Source organism: Falco punctatus (assembly GCF_963210335.1).
Source record: "Falco punctatus genome assembly, chromosome: 6".
Lineage (NCBI taxonomy): Eukaryota > Metazoa > Chordata > Aves > Falconiformes > Falconidae > Falco > Falco punctatus.
This window is the reverse complement of record NC_137585.1, coordinates 68943153-68964166: the sequence shown is the minus strand read 5'-3', so window position 1 is coordinate 68964166 and position 21014 is coordinate 68943153. Positions and strand designations below refer to the sequence as shown.

At 48.2% G+C, this 21014-nt stretch overlaps 2 protein-coding genes across 6 annotated transcripts in view; one reads left to right on the top strand and one right to left on the bottom strand.

Annotated features, from left to right (window-relative positions):
• The first annotated feature begins 280 nt into the window (after positions 1-280).
• On the top strand, positions 281-13593 carry PHYH (phytanoyl-CoA 2-hydroxylase). The gene is made up of 9 exons (XM_080391731.1): positions 281-517; positions 4273-4328; positions 4902-5012; positions 5131-5296; positions 5975-6056; positions 7842-8023; positions 8815-8964; positions 10291-10422; positions 12573-13593. The coding sequence occupies exons 1-9, from the start codon at positions 425-427 to the stop codon at positions 12624-12626; spliced, it is 1026 nt and encodes a 341-aa protein (XP_080247857.1). The 5' UTR covers positions 281-424; the 3' UTR covers positions 12627-13593.
• MCM10 (minichromosome maintenance 10 replication initiation factor) overlaps positions 13068-21014 on the bottom strand; it is a 26128-nt gene continuing 18181 nt past the window's right edge. For 2 of the 5 annotated variants that reach the window (XM_080391704.1, XM_080391705.1), the window contains exon 20: positions 19402-20865. In XM_080391704.1, the coding sequence (XP_080247830.1) occupies positions 20782-20865 (84 nt within the window). In that variant the 3' untranslated portion in view covers positions 19402-20781. Of the gene's footprint in view, positions 17382-19401; positions 20866-21014 lie in introns of those variants that run through there. The other 3 variants (XR_013928846.1, XR_013928847.1, XM_080391706.1) reach the window with 3 other exon arrangements.

Sequence of the window (21014 nt, the reverse complement as noted above, 5' to 3'; positions counted from 1 at the left end):
GCTCCGACGGTCTTCTTCGAGACGGGAGATGAAGAAAATACCCCTGCTGGCCTCGGCTGTGGCCTGCGCTCGGGAGCGCCCAGCGCTGCTCTCTGTACCGGGCTGTGGAAATCCTTGCGGCTCAGTCACTGCTGGCAGAGGGGGGAGGGAATACGGGAAGCGGGGGGCGGGGGGCTGCAAAAGCACGCGCTGAGCTCTCCCCACGTACGTCCCAGGCCCCGGCGGGCCCTCCCCTCGGGGAGCCCTCCCCTCCCCTCCCCTCGGCGGGCCCCGCCGGCCCTTGGCTGCCGGCCGTTCTGAGCATGCACGGCTGCTGGCGCATGTGCGGCCAAGGCAGAGGCTGCGGAGGCCGGCGGGGAGCTGCTGCTCCCCGGCCGTTCGTACCGCCGGGCCGGGGACGGAGCGTTCCAGCCGCCCGGGCGTGATGGAGCAGCTGGGGAAGCGGCCTGGGCCGGCGGCTCGGCTGGACATCATCCTCCGGCACCTCTCCCCGCGGCTGGCCGCAGCCCCGGCTCCTGTATCCTTTGCGATGTGGGGGCGGGGCGAGGGGTGCGGGGGGACCCCCCGGGCTCGGGGCTCGGCTTCCCCCGCCGCAGCGAGATCTGCCCCTCGCTCCCTGCTCCCGCGTGGCTTTGGGCGCCGCCGGCGGTTTGCCCTACGAGGGCACCCTGCCGGGACGGGCACCGGGAACGTCCCTGCCCAGTGCCCTGGGTATGGGGTGGTGACGTGCAGGGGGGCCGTGCCCCGTGCAGCCCCCCAGCGAGCCGGGGGGGCCAGGGCAGTGCTTCCCCCGGCTGCCCCGGCTGGGGTTTTGGGGCCAGCGCCGCCCGGGGCTGCGTCCCTGCGCTCCGGCCCTGCCGCCCCTCAGCTGCCGGGACACGCAGCTGCCGCGCCGCCCCCCCGGCAGCGCTCCGCCGCACTGGGCAGGGGGGCTGCCGGCAGCGAATCGGCCTCTCGGGGACTGGAGGGGTTCGGGGAGGTAAACTCTGCCAGGCTCAGACTGGACTGGTAGACCAGCAGCAGGCAACACATCAAGGTTTGGTTCGCGAGTGGGAAGCGAGGTGGAAACGCTGGAGGCTGCCAGCTTTAGGATAGATCAGAGAAACGAAACCAGGCCGGAAAGCCGTTCTCACGTTGGTCTGTTCTGTGTTTCCAAAAGTTAAATGAAGCCTGCTTGCAGATAGTATTTTTAAAGCTGCTGCCATAAATCTTGCTTTTTCAAAAAAAAAATTAAAACTGCTGATTCTCAGTGAGAGCTGAATGCTGACAAGTTACCTCTGAATTATAATAAACTGGCAAAGAAAACTTGATCAAACAGGATGTAGGAGTCTTCAAATATATTAAAAATTTGAAGACAGATGGATAGCAGTTGACTCAGACTGCCGTAAGACAAAGGTGCAAGTAGAAACACAAAATAGGAAATAAACGCTAGGAGAATTACCCCAGTTGTAAAGACAGAGTAAGGAAGGAGAGGTGGTGCACAAGCTGTTTTGTTTTTAAATCCAGCTGCAATGGTCCTGATGCAAAGGACAAAAATATGTCTAAGCTGGGCTGGAGCAAGTGTGGAGTGTGTGGATAAAGTAAATGATGGAATCTAATCAGAATACATTTATTTGATACACGTTACATCAGTGCACTGGTTTTGTTTTAATCTCTGGCTTTGGTAGGACAGTCACTTTTCCTCCCAGAAAAATGCCTCTTCTTTTAAAAAAGAAGAAGTATCTTGACAGCAACACTGGTCACCCCTAGAGAAACAAAATGTGAAAAGCACGGGGTCTCTGCCCTGCCCTGGCGGAGTGCAGCTGTGTGCGCCCACCCCTCTGCTCAGTGAGCCCTGCAGCAGGGGTTAGCTGCCTTCTGCCGGCCCACCCCAGGCTCCCACCTTCCCAGCCTGGAAAAGACAGCATCCTGACCTTCCTTGTTTAAAATCAAACCTGTGTAATAGAGAGTTTAAGACCATCTTGTTTCCTCCTGCGGTTGCTGTTAGGGATTGGTATGTCAGGGGCTGGTGTGTGTTGGTGGTGTTGGTGTACTGGAAGATGAGTTATCTCTGCGTAACAGCGGAAAAACTCCGCCTTCACAGAGCTGCCTTGTGTGGTCCCAGGAAGGAGAGGCAGCATCAGAAGGTGAAATGCAGCAGATTTTTCTTAGGAGCTTGATGTAGGAGCCAGAGGGGAGTGCTGAGCTGGTAACACCAGCACTTACCTCCTTACAGGAAGGCAGGTGAGAAAAAGCCGCTTTCACAGGTGCTTGTGGAAAACCTTCATTCCTACAGCTGTGAAGTCAGCTCAGGTGCTGCCTCTGGGCCACGGGGCAAAACCCAGCACACTGACTGCAGAAGTGAAGGTTTCCTCAAAATGCAAACAGGGTGGGGAAGTTCAGAAATCAACTGCACCTCTTGAGTGATTTGGGTGTTTGGGTTCTTCAGGTCAAACCCTGCTCTGCTGCTGGCAGAGAGGGGGGCTGTCAGGCCAGGACCACCTCACCAGCTGTTCGTGAGGTGGCTTCTAAGAGAATGACACAAGTTTACTGTGCTTGTCTTAGATACGCAGGAATTTGCACCATCCCTTGAGACTCCGCAAGGAGATGCTTTAGGAAAGCTTCTGGGGATCTTGAACGTGCTTTGCCTGTGGTTTGGTCTGTCCAGAAGTGTTTACTTGCTTCTGACTCCACCCAAGTGTTACATTGCCTGCGCAGCTGGCTGGCATGTCTGTGAATACCTTAATCCCAAAAGGGGCGTCTGAGCGGGAGGGAAAAGTTTAAATACTAAATGCCCTCACCAAAAGGAGCTGCTGGAGGTGGCATCTCCTTCCCAGCCTGCGTGCCTCTTGGTTTTGGTTGTCCAAGCAACCCACGCTTGTCCTTTGAGCATTGCAAGGTGGCAAGAGCAAAACCAGTGAGAGGAAGAGGCACTGCAAAAACCAGGAGGAAGGCGCTCAAATGGAGCCCAGGGCCTGGAGGACTTGCCTGCTGTTCCCTGCTTGTGGGAGGTGGAGGAGTGTGGGGGAGGGCATCGCAGCTGGGCTTCAGCCACTGCCTGTGTCTCCATTAGTCCAAGTGCCTGTGGACATTTAGGAGCCTGAGTGGCCAGGAGTCCCATTTTGAGTCCTGAAATCAGACCTGAAATGTGGCGTGTGGCGCAGCAGTGCCCTCAGTTGGGGAATACCTTGCTCTGGGCTCTGCTGGGATGGTTTCTACCTGGTCTCCCCATGTCTTCTTCATTCCGTCTCTCTTCCATCGGATTCTCAGCACCTTTTCCTCCTTCTGGCTCATCATTTTTGCGTGTTTGATGTTTCTTCTCCTACCATATATGACTCTTGACCAGCTAATGTTTAAGCGTCCCGGTGTAGGGTCCATAGACACAATCGTGGTTAAACCTATTCCTTACTCCAGAAGAGTGCATGCTTTTATGGCACATTTAGGAGGTAGTGATGGGCAGTAGAGGAGTCTTTTAAAACCCCGAAACACAGGGGTCTCCAAACAGGCATGTGCAGACCCAGAGCTCTGCATGAAAATGTTCTTTTTTTGGCCTTGCCCCAGGTGACACTTCCCTACCATGCACAAAGCTCTTGTGAGGCTTCATTAGCAAGTGGGATTTAATTGCTCCCTCACAAGAATGCCTCTCTCTGCACAGGAGGACACAACTGCATTTATTTAACCCTGCTGAAGTGCGTTTTGAGGTGGGGGACGAGCCCCTTGCTCTCCTCCCTGAGAGGAGATTTGGTCCCTGTCAGGTTTGGGAGGGACCAAATCTCAGTGGTACCTGGAGCGAGGGTTTGCACCTCATGGGAGCGTGAAGTCGCAGACTCACCCCCTATGACTGCTGGCTCTGAATTTGGGGTGTGGGAGGGGAGGGGTGGAGCAGCACTCCCAGGAGGCCGTGCAGGTTTTGGGTAGGTCCGGTGCCCTCTAGAGCGCAGGGAGGGAAACCGAGCAAGCAGACACGACCGAGCATCTCACTGGGTGTCTGGATGTCCTGGGAGGTGGATGGAGGCGTGTGGGCTGCTCTGGGGTCTCAGGCGTTTTGTACTGGCTTTGCTACATGCGTTGGCAAGGCTGTACTGTGCTGTTGTTTTATACTTGTCTGCCAGATGTGCTACTCCGAAGCTGGAAAAGATATTTTTAGAAGCAAAATAAACAAGAACACGAGTTGAATGTCCAGCACGGCACTTATCTTTAAGATGAACTGCATTGTAGGATTCAGGATGTGTGTGTACAGATGTTCTTATAATCTATTGTGCTTGAGTGTATACTTCTTAATTTCCATCCCAGGCAAGCTTTCCTACTTCAGCCCAAGTCAGCGCTATTCCTCAGCCAGGGAGGTTTTGGTAAGCTGCATCTTCCTTTGTAGACATAAAAAAAATAACCCGCAGGACTAAATTCATTTTTCCACCCTAACACATGTGTTGATCACTCAACATTGTGTCGCCTTTCACTTTTCAAGGGTATCTTTTCCTTTGTTTAACTGTAGTTTCATAAAAAAGCTTAACAACATATCTGGAAAATGTCTGAGTGGATTATCTGCCTGCAGAGGCTATTCTCATGTGCTTCAGCATCTGTGTTGAGAGTAAGGCTGCTGAGGACAGATCCCAGCTTTCCTGCTCACTTCTCCACTTTGGGAAGGCATGAGGGGGACTCCTGGAATTCTGTCGCAGAAGTAGTGGGTGGCTGTGGGCAGAGATGCTGCAAAGCCATGGACACGCTGTGCCAGCTCTGCTGGGGCATGAGAAACACTGCACACCTGCAGAGCTGGGGTGGGCATGGAGGTGGGGCAGGTTTCTCACTGATTCTCCCCAGCACCTGCTGATCTCCCGCATGTCACCATCTTCCTGCCAGTCTTGCCAGCACTGCTGCTGTTGCTCTGCCTGCCCCTACTAACGTGTTTCTCCTCTGTGTCCCAGCTACACCCTGGACAACGATGTCCTCACCACAGAGCAAAGGCAGTTCTACGAAGACAACGGCTATCTGCTCATTAAGAAGCTTGTTTCTGATGAAGACATTGAGCGCTTCAGGTACAGGGCGCTTGCCTAAGGTGATGGGAGATCCTATGTGCAGCAGTATTCCAGGGGAGCTCTGGGAAGCTGGATGAAGCTGAATTCTCCCAACACAGATGTTCCCTCTGCTTTGCAGGAAGGAGTTTGTGAGGATCTGTAAAAAAGAAGTGCATCTACCAGGAGCTATGATTATGAAAAATGAGTCCCTGAGATCCCAGTATGGTCAGTCTGAAAAAGTAGTTAATAAAGTGCAGGACTTCCAGGAAGATGAAGAGTTGTTCAGATACTGTACTCTGCCAGAGGTAAAAAAAAAAAAAACAACAAACCCAAACCAAAAAAACCCTCAACACTCAAAAGGGAGATGGTGGTGGAACAGCCTATATGAATGTATCTATGTTTTATTGCCCCTGTAAAGCTTTTTTTTGGTTCCACTAAAGCTATATCCTTTATGCTTTAGAACCCCTGTATGTCACTCCCATAAGTACCATTGTGAGGAAGGAATATCAAGCCATCTTTTAAGAGTGTTCTGCACAAACATGGGATGGGTGGTGGTCAGGGAAGAAGACTTAAAGGAGCGCCTCTCTGGTCCTGTGGTGCAGAACCAGTCAGGAATGTGACTAGCCCAAACTGTGCCAAGCTAGTAGGATAGATCAGCAGCGTTTTCTGAATGTCTTTTATCCAGGCAAAGCATCTGTCCTCTGGGCGGATCCAGCTTTGTAGCCAATGTTCATGTTGTGGCAGACAGCCACAGCTTCATGGAAGTATGGCCCTCCCCATCTTTCCAAGCCCACCCAGCAGCCTGCTGCACCATCTTCCACCTTGGCCCCCTGCATGCCCGTTTGTGTGTCACGCCTGCTCCTGCCTCCTCTGCCTGTGCCCTAGTCCTCAGCCAAACATCCAGGTCCCAGTGCTTCCTCAGCAATCTTTCATCTTGTCTTTCCTGTTCCTAATAGGGTTTTTTTCTGTTTTCTTCCACATAGATCCTCAGATATGTTGAGTGCTTCACAGGGCCAAACATCATGGCAATGCACACCATGCTGATAAATAAACTTCCAGATTCTGGTAAGGAAAACTTGGATAAGAAGAAAACTGTTGCATGTATGCAATCTATCTGGCCAGAATTCAACTTAGTGGTTTAGAAAAGCTGTTTGAAAAAAATGAGACAAATTGCAACTAAATAACTTTGAAAACGTACAAAGCCACTTTGGAAATAGTTTGTTTTCTTTTTACTTTAGCTTATTGAGTTAACATTTGTCTTTCAACGTTCAGTGGATGTTTGCTAAAGATGGTGGTTGTCTTGGCTGCACCACTCACATGTTCAAAGTGGGCAAGTGAGCTCCCCACTCAGCCAGCTGCACCTGCGTAGAGGCCCATGGTTTAAAACATGACAGGCTTTTTCAGCCCAACTTGTCGAATGCATTGAAAACAAGCGCTTCCATGGACCCCAGTAAAAGGCAATAAATACAGAGATCATCCTTTGCCTGGAGTTTATACGCTCCCGACCTCACTGACAGTTGTTGTGCGCTCAGTGCTTTGATATGAAGATACTTGAATAAATGCCAAAAGAAGGGTTTTGAAGCCTGGCTTTGTCTCCTGCTGTTGGAATTTGAGATCGTAATTGATACAAGGGTGATGGGCAGGGAGAGAGGAAGAGAACCAGACTAACCATATTACAGTTTTTCAAAGTAGCTTTGACTCTGCATAAGCTGTTTTGGTTTAGCAAAGCTGAGACCTGAGCTATGTTTCTTACTCTCGGGTGTGCAGCTTCTGAGCAGATACGTAGTGCACTGGGTTATTAAAATACTGAGTTTGTTCAAGTCGTCTCCCCTTGTCATCTTAGATACTCCACAGAAAGCTGTGCCATTTTGGTTTGGAAATTCAATAGGAGACCATACATTTTTAAAGTAAATACAAACCCATAATTTAGGACAAGAAATGGGAAGCTGCTCCGTATTTGCAAGGTCTCCATTCAGTATCTTTGAGGAGTACTTCAGGAGAGGTGCAGCTCTCAGGAGAGTTTTCCAGGCTGCCCAAAGTCTAAATAGTATGGCAAATGAGGCAAGTGGAAACATCCTAACTATATCTATTTGAGGAGCAAACTCAATGGCAAAATAAATATATGAATAATATATAAAAAGCTCTTTTGGTGTGGATGATATGTTTCCATTTTCATAGTGGGAAAAGAAGTAACAAACAAAACTTCAGGAACAGTAATTTTTGTTTAGGCTTCAAGGAAAAAGCCTCTAGGGTGAAGGCTAATAGATTGCTGGGTAGCCAGTCTAAGGAGGCTGCAGCCCATAAATTGAGATACATATTTTTTTTAAAAAAAGGCTAAATAAACATGTGTTCGGTGCAGCACAGACAGGGTTGATTCTGCTTGCAACACAGTGATAGATCAAGTGAGTACAGGCAGCAATGGCTGTTTGAAAGTCTTTGTACTGGGAAAGGTTTGTGCAAGACTGTGCTGGTTAAAGTTCACAGAACTGGAGAGCAGCCAAAGTGAATGGTGAAAACTGGGCGGGGGGGGGGGTTGGTGGTGAAGGCCAGCAAAAAAGAGTCTTCTGAGGGACTGCAAAGCCAGGCAGCCTCCTGGCATTCATTGTGTCCCTGTGCCACTGCTGACTGAAGAGCCACCACTGCGCTCCTGGTCCGTCTTGGGATGGGTGTAAGCTAACCCATCTGGCTTCCAAGGCAGTGGTGGGCTGGAGCAGATGCTGGGTACACAAAGTCTCTCCAGTGGTGAGCAGCAGCTTCTTTGGACACGTTACGATGAGTGCAGTTGTTTAACGGGAAGGAAAAGGCTGTGTTACATTCGATGAGGTTGAAGGTTTTGAACCTGTGTTGCAGATAAACAGACTTTTCTTCACCCCATGCATCAGGACTTGCACTATTTCCCCTTCCGGCCTGCAGCCCGCATCGTGTGCTCCTGGACCGCCATGGAGAGGGCCGACCAGGACAATGGGTGCCTGGTCGTGCAGCCAGGGACGCACAAGGAGCCCCTGAAGCCTCATGGCTATCCCAAGTGGGAGGTAGAGTGTCACAGGGAGCTTGGGAAGGGCATGTGTGTTGGGACCACATTTTGGCTGGGGAGAGTTCACTGTGGAGGGGTGATGCGCAGGTCAGAGCTTAGGTTTTCATGGTTCTTCTGTTTATGCAAGCACTGACTTGTTGCTTCAGGAGAGACTTGCTTTGTTGGCCTCACTGCATGTAACCCGGATAGATTTGCCTCTGCTCCCACTTTCACCTAGAAATTGTCCAGCATGTCATGGCGTAACAGTGTAAACACATGCAACCATTTTCCACTGCCCTTGCCAAATCTGAGGACTCTTTCTCTTCTATGAATTTGTTCCTGCGTGGTGAGCATGTGGGCTGTCCCAAAGAGGAGAGATTGGATAGTAAACAACTGGATGCAAGTAAAAAACTGGATATCAAGCAGTATTGTCCTCTTAAGAACAGATGTCTCCTGACTGGCCTGGTGTTGGTGAGGGTTATACTAGGAGCAGAAGGCTGGACTTGAGACCACTGGTGGCATCAGGCCACACTTGTAGGATTCACCAGTGCTCTCCCCTGTTCTCTCCAGCTGGGAAATATTAGTAGTTGTCTGAGTACAGCCTCAGAAAATTGAAAAAGTATTATTTTGCTGTACCTCAGGCTTGAAGTAGGAAGACTTGTAGGCAAGTGGGTAGGCTTTTAGTTGGGCATACCAAATACACTGCCCGGAGGAAAGCACATCAGTAGTTGTCCCTGCTGTCCCTTGCACTGAGAATCGGCACTTGCTCTAATTTTAACCAAGTGGTTTCAACTCAGCCTTTCTTTCTAGGGTAAAACCAACAAACTTTTCCATGGACTGCTTGATGAAGATGAGCAGAGTCCCAGGGTTCACCTTGTCATGGAGAAGGGAGACACAGTGTTCTTCCATCCCCTGCTCATTCATGGCTCTGGGATAAACAAGACATCAGGTTTCCGAAAGGTAGGAAGCCATCTCTTGATACAGCTCTTGATATTTTTGATTTTTTTTTTAAACTGATCAAACTATCTTCCCCCTACCCAAGCTCATGAATATGCAGATGAACTTTTAAATGAGTTTTTAGCTTCCTAGTACACTTTTAAACTCTCGTTTTTAATCTCTTTATTTTTAAACATCTCTGTCTTTTGGGAGAAGAGCATGCTGTGAATCTGTTGGAGAAAAACAGAGCAAAAGCAGAAACTAGATAGCGAATCTCTGTGTGAAGCCTGGCTGGCTGTACTTGCTTTTCCAATAGTTGCCTTTCAGCTGTCCCAAATATCAAGAGCTTCACTAACTTTCTTCCGTCTGCATTCTTGGTATCTCGTCTCTGGATAGCAGGAGTCTTCATCATCCAAAAATTAAGTTATTTATATGATAACGTGATCCATTTTTCTATAAAAGATTTGTTTACACATCGTCTGTTTGTTTTGCATTGCTATTATTTAACTGAAACAGGCAAAAGTGCCCTCCTTTTTGGAGGCCTGTTCCTTTTTCAGAAGTGGATTCATCCAGGCATGTAAGGGAACTGTAGCCTCTAGTGTAGCCGCTAGTTGCAATGCAGATATTCCCCCTCATGCATGCCAACTCAGGCTGCTGTATTTTGCTTTACCTCCGCTGACTACTACAGGGCCCATTCTGTCAGCCCTAGTAGCAGGTTACTGGTGTGGAATTCCTTTCTGGACAGTCCTGTATCCCGCTTCCTCACACTGTGCCAAATCCCAGCATTTGTCTGCCTTTGGGATAAATCAGTGAGCATCCTGGACCTGGCCAGCTATGGTCCAGCACCCTTTGAGATCTGGCATGATCTTGCCTGCAGCTGGCATTGCTCGTGCAGTGTAATGAGAGAACTGCTTTCTTCTAGTGGGGCGTTTGTATTTATTTCCTCTAGACTCTGCTTAAGCAAGAGCTGATTCCAGATTAAGTGGGTTGATGTGACTGTCTGGGTGCAGAAGGTAAGAATCCTTACTGAACACACAGGTCTGCTCCAACCCTGACTTTCTATTCGCGCTCTGTTTGCTGGTATTCTGAGATAAAGTAGTACAGTTCATGCTGGGGAAGTGTTTGGGAGAGAAGGGAAGGAAGAAAAGCACATCAGCCAGCGAGAGTATTTCTCCAAGGGGGGACAGACACTCTCAGGAGAGCTGGAGAGCTCGGAAAGGAGGAAGGAATTTGCTGCCATGATCTGTAAGGAGCGGGTGGGGTGTCCACAGTCTGGGATGCACGAGATTTTTTAACACAGCTCATTCATAATCAATGTGGTAGTAAGTGCTGCCCAATTTCCTCATGCAGAGCATAAGCTGTCACTTTGCCAGCTCAGAGTGCTACTACATTGACGTCAAGAACACGACTCAAGAGCACCTGGAGAAAGAAATGGCAGAAATGGTTCACAAGAAATACAACATGGCTTCCATGGAACTCAGGGTAAGACCTGGCTGTATGTTGTGTGTTACAATCCAGGTCAGTTCCCTTTCCTAAGTCTCTCTCATGTGACAGATTCGTGCTTTTTGCTATACCCAGGTTGGCAGATCAAGCTGTGCCAAGCAGAGGTGCCTGGCAGAATAAAAGACCTGATGTACAGAGGATGACCAGCAGGCTTTTTTGGGGCCTTTTTGCTCCTAAGGCTGCTTCTTGCTATGCTGGAGAGGTGGCCCTTCTCTCTGGGCAGCGCCTTCACATCCCTTGAGCTTGGAAGTTCCTCCAGCTCTGCTTGTCCAAACAGGTTTTGTGAGGATGCCTTATCCCTTCCAGTGCTGGCTGAGTTGGTAGAGACGGGATCAGCACTTCATTATGTGACTGCAGCTGATGTTGTAGCAGAAGTGAGGAGACACAGACGCTGCTGCTGTGAAGGCTCAGCTCTGAGGCTGCTCACGTGCACCTCTTACGCCATTCAAGGGGGGCCAGACTTCGCCCCGCTGGGTAGCAGTGGGGAGGGCTAATGTGGCAAGGCAGGAATAGAGTGAAGTCTATGCAACCTTTGCCCTTCACTGCATCTCCTGGTTCATGGTCTGTTGTGCGGAGTGTGTCTGAACCAGAGCTCTTTGCGGTTATATATGGCCTGCACAATGTGAATAGGACGATGGGGTCTTCTCTTGCCCCGATTTCACAAGTATAAGAAGGTACAATAAATTCAGTGCTTGTCCACAGTTTCTGTGTCTACAGTTCTTACAGTTTCTCCTCCTAATGGCAGGTGAATTTTCCTTTTAAAACAAGCAGTAACATCTGACTGCAGTAGTAGACTGACTTTTTTTGGTTAAATATAATCCTAGACTTGAGGCTACAGCAGGTATGTCAGCAGCGATATACATCTGCCTCAAAAAAAAAAAAAAAAGGGGGGGGGGGGCGAGTAGTGGGCTCTTGCTGAATAACTGAAACCACTGTGTAAAATAGAAAGCAAATCTAAATTCTTCAGGGATTCAGCCACTGAAAGAAATATAAACCTTGTTACTGGGGTGGCAGTGTTCTGAATTTCTTAATCTGCAGCAGTTCCCAAACATGTGCACAGCCAGTATCAAGGCAGTAAACTCTAGATGTAATAGGCAGCAATTTTCTTTTAAAATGTGCGTATTTTACAGATATTACACTATCTAGGGCATTCTGTGGGAGAGGACGTTCTTTTTCACTTTTGAGGTTTTTGTTTTGGTTTGTTTTTTCCCCACAGTGTGCTGGCTGTGGTGGGGGTTCCAGCTGTGTTTTGCAAGCCTGATCTTCCATGTTGTCAGCAAAGTTACAGCTTGCTTGACTTTTCCTGGAGTTATTTAGGTACACAGTGAGATACCAAGTGATACATAATCAGGCTCTCTCCTCCTGAATGGAAATGAGGATGTGGCCATACAAGCCTCTGATGAACCTGTGTTTTCATGTAGCTTTAAGCTTTTTTTCACTGGAACTGGAGCTTTCTCCCGGAGAAGTGCCCAGCTCTTACATTTCACCTTCACAAGATGAAAGATAAGAACTAAATAATCCTCACACGAGGAAACTGAGGTAGGAGCCTGCCCAAGACTTACCTCCGTGAAGCAAACAGCAGTGGTCTTCTCTGATTTATAACTGGCAGAGATGCCTGCCCAGCATCTGATTTATGGCTAAGGGCTTGCATTTGTATCTGTTATTCCTGCTGGTTTCTGCTGCCCAAGGAGTATCGCTTACTCATGGGCAGCAGTATGCAAGGCATAGTCAGTTGGTGAGCTTTGTTGATCACCCAAAGGCGCACAAGGGAGGCACTGTGTGCGCAAGCAGGCAAGGGCGACTTCTGCAAGGGTAATGTTCACTGTGCTGCTCATGTTTCCTCTTCTGCCTCCTTCCAGAATTGAACCATGGGCACCTTGCCACCCCTGTAACACCCATGAATAAACTCTCCTGAGGATGCAGGTTGCACTGCCTCCTTAGTTTGGGCTGTATTTTTGTTCTGGATGTTTAGTATTTGAAATTATATTCAGCAAATGTTTTGGTATGTTTTTCTGGGTAGGTAGCTAAGCTGAGAATGCTGTGTCTGTTTCCACCTCTGTAAATTGGAATCTTGGTTACCGTTTTGCTGGCTCTTAAGGCTTTTCCTTTGTGTTATTTTTGTTTTGAAGGATATGTGGAACTTCCGAGCACGGCTTGTGCAAGGGGAAAGAATCAACCTGTAGAACAACCTCTGAAGAGCAGGATGGAAAACACATGCCCGAGAACAAGCTTACCTGGTCAGAGAGTGCAGACCCTGCCTTGGCAGGCAGTATTATGTGTGCTTTGATGATGTCTGTATTGGTAACTTAGCCAAATGCTGCATCGTAAAATCATTTTATGCTAATAGAAAATAATTGGACTAAAGTTGAACAGCTGATGTACGTCAAAGAAAACCTAACCTAGAAAAAGAGAGATTTGCTGTGGTTATCTTAGACAATTGAAGAATTAAGGTCTTGAAAGACACCTTGATTTTCTCAATGTTTTCATTCTTGTTTTTTAAAAGTTTCTCACATGACGTACCTTTGAAATGATACTATACTAACATAAGATTTTATGCAAACGCTTCCAATGTTTCCAACTTCCTTTTCTATGCAAAATAATCAGTTTCACACAAGCCCTCAGTATGAGCTCACGTGGGAAGTTATTAGTACAGCTGATGATGATGGAGATATTGGTACCAGAAGAATCAACGGTGTAAGTAAAGAACAGGATAAAGGGGAAGCAGCAACCATGCACATAGAAAAATGGGATTAATGGGCTGGAACGTGACCTCTAGCAGCGTTCCTCAAACATGACCTGGTGTGGCATCGTATCTTACCGATCAGCACTGGCATAAGTGAAATACGTGGCTGACAGGGTTGGGAGCTACTGGGCCAGCAAACCATCATCCCATTGGACTTGTACAACCCATCCAAGGCTGTATGAAACGAGACAGTCCTCCTTTGAGTCTGGCAGGTCTGGGAAAATGTGCCTTTTGGTGCTGCCAGGTCAGGGAGACAGTTGGATGCTCCTCAGGATGCACTGGTGGCAGGGTGAAGTGACATGCACTGGAATAATCCTCTTGCCTTTCACAATGTTTTTCCTTGCTTTCTGAAAGGTTATTTTGCTGTCTATTTTTCAAAATGCACATTAAATCAGAGCAAAACTGCATTTGGGGGCTACGTTGTATTATTTCTGTCACTCAGAAATTCTGACAGTGAGTGCATCGTTGAATACCCCACTGCAAAACGGCAATCTTCTCCAGTCCCACCTCCACCCAAAGAAGGTGCCAAAACAGCACCTGGAGGGCTTTCATGGCTCCTGCTCTGCTATCCTGCAGCTCAGGAGGTCACTCCAGTTGAGACAGGAGATCAGGTGCAGTCCTGTCCTCCAAAATCTCCACCAGGGAACAAAAGGCTGCAGGTCAAAGCTGGTACAGTCATTTCATGCATGACAGCCTAAGGCAGAGGAGGGGTTTGCCCTTCTTTCTCTTTCTGCAGTGTCTATAGGTTTTCTTGTTTGTTTTTATGCTTTTTAAACAAGGTGAGGTTTGAGCACAGTTATTACGTTGGTCCTAAATCCTTGGTGGTGGGGTGCGGTGTGAGGACAGACCTCTCGGCAGCTTCTGGTTTGACCACACCACCAATAAGTCTGACAAGGGGGAGACTCTAGGACAGATCCCCAGCCTTGGTCGGTGGGTGATTTTGAGAATCCTTGTTCCTGCATCTCTTCCCATGCCCTCTCTATAACCCTGACACTGATCCTGCTCTTGGGGACATGTGCCATGATGCCTCTCCAGACTTGGACCTTCTCAGCCTGGTCTTTGCTTGCTGCATGGGCCCAAGTGAATTTCCAGTGAGCTGGACATGCCTCTGTTGACTTTTCTGAGCTCTTGCTCCTAACCAAGCTGCTGCTTTCCTTGGGATTTTTGTGAAGACTTGCAGTATCCTGCCTGGTTCACAACACAGGATTCATGGAGACGCTTCATTGCCTGGCATTACTGGTGTAGCCGAGTTGACTGCAGAGGGACCTGTGTCTACAGAGAAGAGCTACAGATTCCCAGAATTTCCAGACTCTGAATTTCTCTTACTGGCTGAGAGAGAGAAGGAAAGGAAGAAATTTAGCTTTGTTTTAAAAATGTGTGCAGCTCGGCCTGTGAATTTAGGTTTAAATTTCCTCTTTCAGAAGAACAAATCCATCAAAGACCTTGCAGATCGTCTAACAGCAGTTGTCCAACCTGAGGAGAGACTGATGTCACTCCTTTCTACAACAGGCTGAGGATACTCCAGAGCCTAGGGAGGACTAAGCTTAAGCAAGCTGCCCTCAGCTGTGTGCAGGGCCAGCGCAGCTGCATCCTAGCTATGCCAAGGAGTCAGATCCCTGCCCCCTGAAATGACCCTGGGCAGAGCCACATGCAGTGGGGCTTCCTGGCTTCTTCTCAGCAAAGCTGCATGCTCATGGGTGTAGGACCATGTCCCTGGGAGAGTAAGGCTCTACAGGCACTTCCAGGATATTTGAGCAAGAGCTGGAGTCCAAAGGATGCTTCATCAGTTCATGTAAATATGACCTCCTGCGTGAGAGATCTACCTGGTAAGTGCTTGCTTGTTCCTGTTCCCACCCATCCCAGCCAGCAGAGATTCTGCAGTCACAGGTTTCCAAAGCACATGTCCCACCAGGGGAAATTCACCTCAGTCTCCAGCACTTGGCTTACTGGATAAAAACCAAAACTACAGCCATGTCTCCCAGGGTTTGGCTTCCTGGCAGTAGTGCAGCTGATGCGGGCATGTCAGGCGGGTGGCTGCAGAGGGAGCTGCAGCCACAGGAGAGCTGCAAGGTCTCATCAGCCTTTAGGTCTAAACTCCCTCTTTGAGATACCACCACTGCAGCTGGAAGGGGAGAAGGAGAGGAAAAGCCATCAAGTCACCTGCTTTTTCCTCCCAGGAGGAAACCTGCCCAGCGTGCCACAGCCCTATGAAAAACAAGTGCAGGGACCCAAGTGCTATTCTCAGACACACTGCCCATCCCTCAATGATTTTTGCAATCCCAAAGTATCAAGCTATTTCCATCAGAAAGGGATATATTTTTTTTCTATCCTGTGAAAATCTCCTGTGTAAAAAAAGAAAAGCCCTGCCAAGAGGACTGTGTTCAGCCTGTGGCCTCTGTCTTTTTTGGAGTCTGAAGAGACTGAAGGGGAGCTGACACCAGTTTGCAACGAGGACATGCTGCATTCAACCCACTCCCGCTCTTTGCAGCAAGGGCTGTCCTGCCACCTTCCCTCCTGCCAGGGCCTCGACCCGCTGGCTGTGAAGCTGGCCCAGGCAGAGGGGCAGGATGAAGGATAGCAAGCTCCAGCAAGGCAAACCCCACCTTTCAGCAGTGTCTGCTTCACAGCACAGAGCTTGAGGTAAAAGTGAGGATGAACTGGCTTCACACTGATGGCACAAGCTCATCTGAACTGTGACATGGCGGGGCTGAAGTCCGCTTCGCAAGATGGTGAGGCTCTGTGGCACAGGGACAACAGAGGACATGTGCAAGGATGTCCAAAATCATCTTCTGAACTGTGCTACAGGTTTGTTATGGATCATTATTCAATCTCTTCTCTCAGAGATTGAGTTGTATTTATCTTCTCTCAGATATCATTCACAGAGTTAATGTAGGCAGATGAGAGTACTCAGTGCACTGCTAAGGACAGTGTACGCTGAAGGTATAATTTTTAAATATGTCCCAACTTGAGAGGAATACAAGGCCTTTGCAACCTCTGCAGCTCCTTATTTCTAAGCTGGCTTCACTTTTCCACTTTTCCTTCTCTCCGTGCTCCAGGATTTCCCCTCCAGGCTTTTTCTTTCCCAGCAGGACACTGCAGAGGATGGGAGCCATGACGCTATTTAACTTAGCAAACCACCCATGCCAGCACAGATGTGGTACATGACTGAGCATGGCAGGTTCTGCATGCTTGTTGGCTATGTCCTCACAGCCATCAAGGCAGCTGCTAGAAGCTGTGAATGAGCAGGGTACAAGAAAGGGAGTGTGTAGAAGCGTGCTTGAACTTTTCCCACCTACTTCCCAACCTTGAACAACAAGCCCTCTTCTTCCCAAACCTTCCTGTTCCTTCACTCCTGCCCTTTTCCCAGCCAGGGTGGTGAGATCCACAGCTTCTTGAGAAGCTCTCGGGCATGCACAGGTGCCAGCACATGTGCAGGGGAGGTGAAGATGAGGAAACAGCACCCAGAGACTGGCATCTTGATGCTGCCCATGCTGTGGTTGAGCTCTGCCCCTGGTATTGTGCACATCTTGTAAGTGCTGGGCAGTGACCTGGGGTCCTAGCAATGTCTCCTCATTGTCAAAGTCATCATGGAAAAGCCAAAGCCAACCACTTGGCTGGACGCCATTCTATAGCACTTATACCCGTGTCTGGGTGCAGCCCCTGCTCCTGTATCCTTTTGGGGCTGGGGCTGGAGTGGAGAGGGAGGAGAGGGGTGAGTGGAAAGAAACAGTGGTCTCCACTTCAGCCATGTTGTGACCTGGACAGCACAAGTCATGATCTTCTTCCAGAGCCTGAAACGGGGCACAAAGGATCCTGGAGATCTTTCTTGGATGCTTGATGTAAGAAAGCAAACAGTGCTGTATTTGGTATCCCCAGCCTCCTCTCTCACCATCTGAAAGGTGGTAACAGAGAAAAATCCACATTCATAATTGCCTGTACAAGACCTTTGCTCTTACACCTGTGAATTTGCAGCTCTGAAATAAGCCAGAAGGAAAAGCAGCATTTGAACTTGGCGTTTTGCCTCAAACTGCAAGCACACAAGGAAGCTTACTTGCTGCGTTATTTGAGAGTTTGACTTTCCCAGGTTGACATCTTTTTCTTGGGTGGCTAGGGTGAGGAGGTTGTACGGGGCAGTCTGGATTTCCTGGCTCCTTTGCAGGTTTGTGAAGGAGTTTCTCCTGAAGAGTGCAGGGTACTAGGAGGAGAGAGATGAAATGGCTTGTTACAACAAAGATGTTGGGGTTTTTTTTCCAATTTGACAATGTTCCCCAGCATCCTGCGTATCGTAAGTGAAGTTATTTGAAGATATTTTTTCCTATGCAAAATATCCCACTCTCCTTGCTCTGACTACTCCCCTGCTCCTTGTCCATGGAAGCAGCGTGGGTACCCCAAAACCAGAGCTGCTCCTTTCTTGGCTCTAAGTCTATGAAGACAGAACAGAAAAATATAAGCAGCTGTGCTGGAGAGGAAGCCGTGCAACATGTTGATACAGCAGCAAGTCTGGCAGCCTGTGCCAAGAGCTGTCAGGCAGGCGACAAAAGGCATTAGCAGGGAGGAAAGTCTGGAAGAAATCTAACAGCAAGGTGCGAAGTTAATAGTGATAATTGTCCTGGAAAAGCCACGTCCCCGGAGACACTAGGGATTTCCCTTCCCTCTGCATTTGCCCATCATTCTAGAAGTCAAGTTTTGAGGTTTTGTCTAAGAAACCATGAACAAAGGTTATTTTGCTATTTTTGAGTCACTGTTAGTCATGTAAATAGAAAAAAGCACTAACTACCCAGGCTGTTTCTTCAGCCAGCAGGGAAGGACTCCAGCTGCACCTTGAGGCTCTCCCATGTGGGCATCACTGGACTGTTTTCAGGGCAAAATGAAACAGGATCTGCACCACAGCTCTGCATGGGAAATGAGAATTAAAGAAACAAAGCTTTGCCTGCACTCTTGTCCCACTTTTACTTAATTTTGGGAGGGAAAGGCCAGGCAGCAAGTAGGCTGGGAAAAATAAAACTATGTGAAATGGCTGGGTGAGTCCAGCTTGCTAGGTTATTATAAGAGAAGTTGGGCATCTTCCTGCCCGTTTCATATATACACATGGAACTTTGTAGCTGGAATAACAACCTTGAAGACAGGAGAATGTTTCCTGGCTGGGGAAAGGGCTGATTTATCAGCTTACTACTCTGCAGATCTTAATAATGGCTCTGAGACTGCACATTCAGCATTATATTTTCAGTGTGATTTTGCTTAATGATTTAGGGGACACAGAAGTTCCAGCACCACTGCTGTCTTGATTCACCAGTGATGCTAACTGCAGTGGCTGAGGTTTCTGTAATGTTAATCCAGTTTAACAACTCACGTTGCTCGATCTGCTGGCTGCTCTCTTGCTAACACAGCCTGGCACACAGCTGGGCTTCACTGCAAGGTCGGCAGCCTTTGTATCATGTTCCCAAAATTGGGACAGATTCAGTGACAAGGTAGACCCAGCTGGGCTTGTCAGGTCACGCCTAAGCTGCCTCCTGTGGATCTCTTGACACAGCTCTTGCTTGTCAGTGGAAACGTATTGGTAGACTGCAGGCCCCACAGGCAGCTCTGGCAGTGCTGGGGCTGTGCATTCACGTGGCAGCATGCCCCAGCAGTTAGCTCCCCTCCTGCCTGCTTCTCCTGGGCTGCAGCAAGCTCTGGCACAGGGAAAGTATCTCCAAAAATAGACTGAGGCACGTAAAATCTAATATATCAATCTCCCTCGCTCGGTTTACTGCTGGGGTTCAAGCAATAGGCCTTGGCTTCTTGATCCTGTTCTTGCACACAAGGGTGAACCGAGAGTACTGCCCAAGGAGGCACATACCTTTTTTAACATATCACAGTCCTGGGGGCATTTATGAAGATAAGTGTTACCCCACCTCTGACAGTAATTTTTGCAGAAATCTTGTCTCTGCTGGCCAGAGAGAGAGAGAGGAACTGGAAAAAGCCTGAAGCTTTCAACATGCTGGCTGAAGGCCGATATCAATGTGGAATTTCATGCTGGTTTTGTGAACCCCAGGTGAGAAACTCTGGTTGGTCTAAATGAAAAAACTACGTGGCAGCCAGAGTTACGGACCACAAACCGATTCCTTTTGGTGATTTAGCACAGAGCTCTCAGGCAAATGAAAATGTTAAATGTTGAGGCAGCAGCTCATCCTTTTCCTCAGAGAAATGATATGATACCATACAAACCCAGGGAGTGCTTTATTTGGCACTGTATTTATTCTGAATGAGGAATCATCAGGAGATATTGCCAAGCAATGTGAAGGGTTAAGTGTTTAGTCACCTACCAGTGACACCACACTCATCAAATGGTATCAACAGGAGACTGAAATGAATGCAACATGCCAAGCAAAGCTGCCCAGCAAAAGCACCAGTAGACTAAGGCTGCAGAATACTGAGGTCAATCTGTCCAGCTGCTTCTCTTCCAGCCCCTGTGCAAGCAAACACAAGCAGTATTGACAAAGCCACTGGGACACATGATCGTTGGTGGCTGTTACACCAAATCACTGAGGTACTAGTGGTTTTAGGCGCTAAGAATACCCTGTGATCCACATAAGCTAAGGGCAGCAGAAGGATCAGGTCCAGGAAATGCTGGCCAAATGCCACAGACATCCCTAGAGATGTGCTTTAAGAAAAACACCTGTATGAAGACAACCCTTCTCAGGAGCCACCCCATGGAGATCTCATCCTGTTTGGTCTGAGATAGCTACTGTCCTCCAGGGAGCTGTGCCAGCAACCAAGATTGACATGGAGATGACTGACAAAGATTTTGGAAAAATTTAAACTGGGTAAAATTAAAAATGGTGCTAAATTCATTAAAATGCTTTTCAAAGTGGGAGCTGCAGGTTTGCAGCTGTAAAGTTGCTGTAGTATGGATGGTGCTGGGAACCCGGTATGGGCTGTGTGCTAGGGAAAGGGCTTTCAAAAGAACACCTGGTAATCTACAGTGTAAACAATTCTGGCTTGCAGTACCAAAGGGCTTTTTAACACATAAGCCAGGGAGACCACACAGGAATTGTTTGACATCTGTTCTTAAGGGTTCAGAGTGAGTAATTTTGGAGTCAATGAAGACTGCTCTATGCCTACAACCCTCTTGCACACCTTTTTGGCCCGCAGCAGAAAAACTGTTGACAGGCTGGCATTTATGTACCATGGTATTAATTTCACAAGTGCTTATAGAATCTACAGTCCTCCCAGTTCACAATGATTTGTCACTTAAAACTCTGGTGAAGTCACTCTACACCAGCCATTCAACATAAATTGTGGGATCCCTCGGTATTTCTTGGTACAAAGATTTAACTTGGAAAAGAGACAAGCTGTCAGTAAGAAAGAACAGGCATGAATGTGTATTTCACATGCAGCCTTATTCAGTCACTTTTAAAAAAGTCAAAGCTGAATGTCTGTGCAGTGGCCAGTGGCCTGGTGGAGAGTCTGTGTATGTCCTTCTCATCAGGAATTGATTCCCCCTGCTCATTCATCCTTAAAACCAGAAACTGGACATTCCAGTGAAGAAATGTGTGGTCTAAACACAGAAATCCATCTTTACATTGGGGTGTGTATGTGGAATCAACTCCAGGTCACTTAAGACTATTGAGAAATTTTGGTTGTTCTTCCCCTCTTGGCAAAAGTGTTTCTCCACCAATCTTCGGACCTTTTTTCTCCTAGAAACACAAACATGGAGAAAAGAAGTTACATGTGTGGTGAGATGTCTCCCAAACACTTCTTTGTCAGAAGCTGTGGTAGGGCTAAATTATCCAGTCAAATACTGACAGACAGTCAAGGAACCTTGACATTCTGAATTCTTGCAACT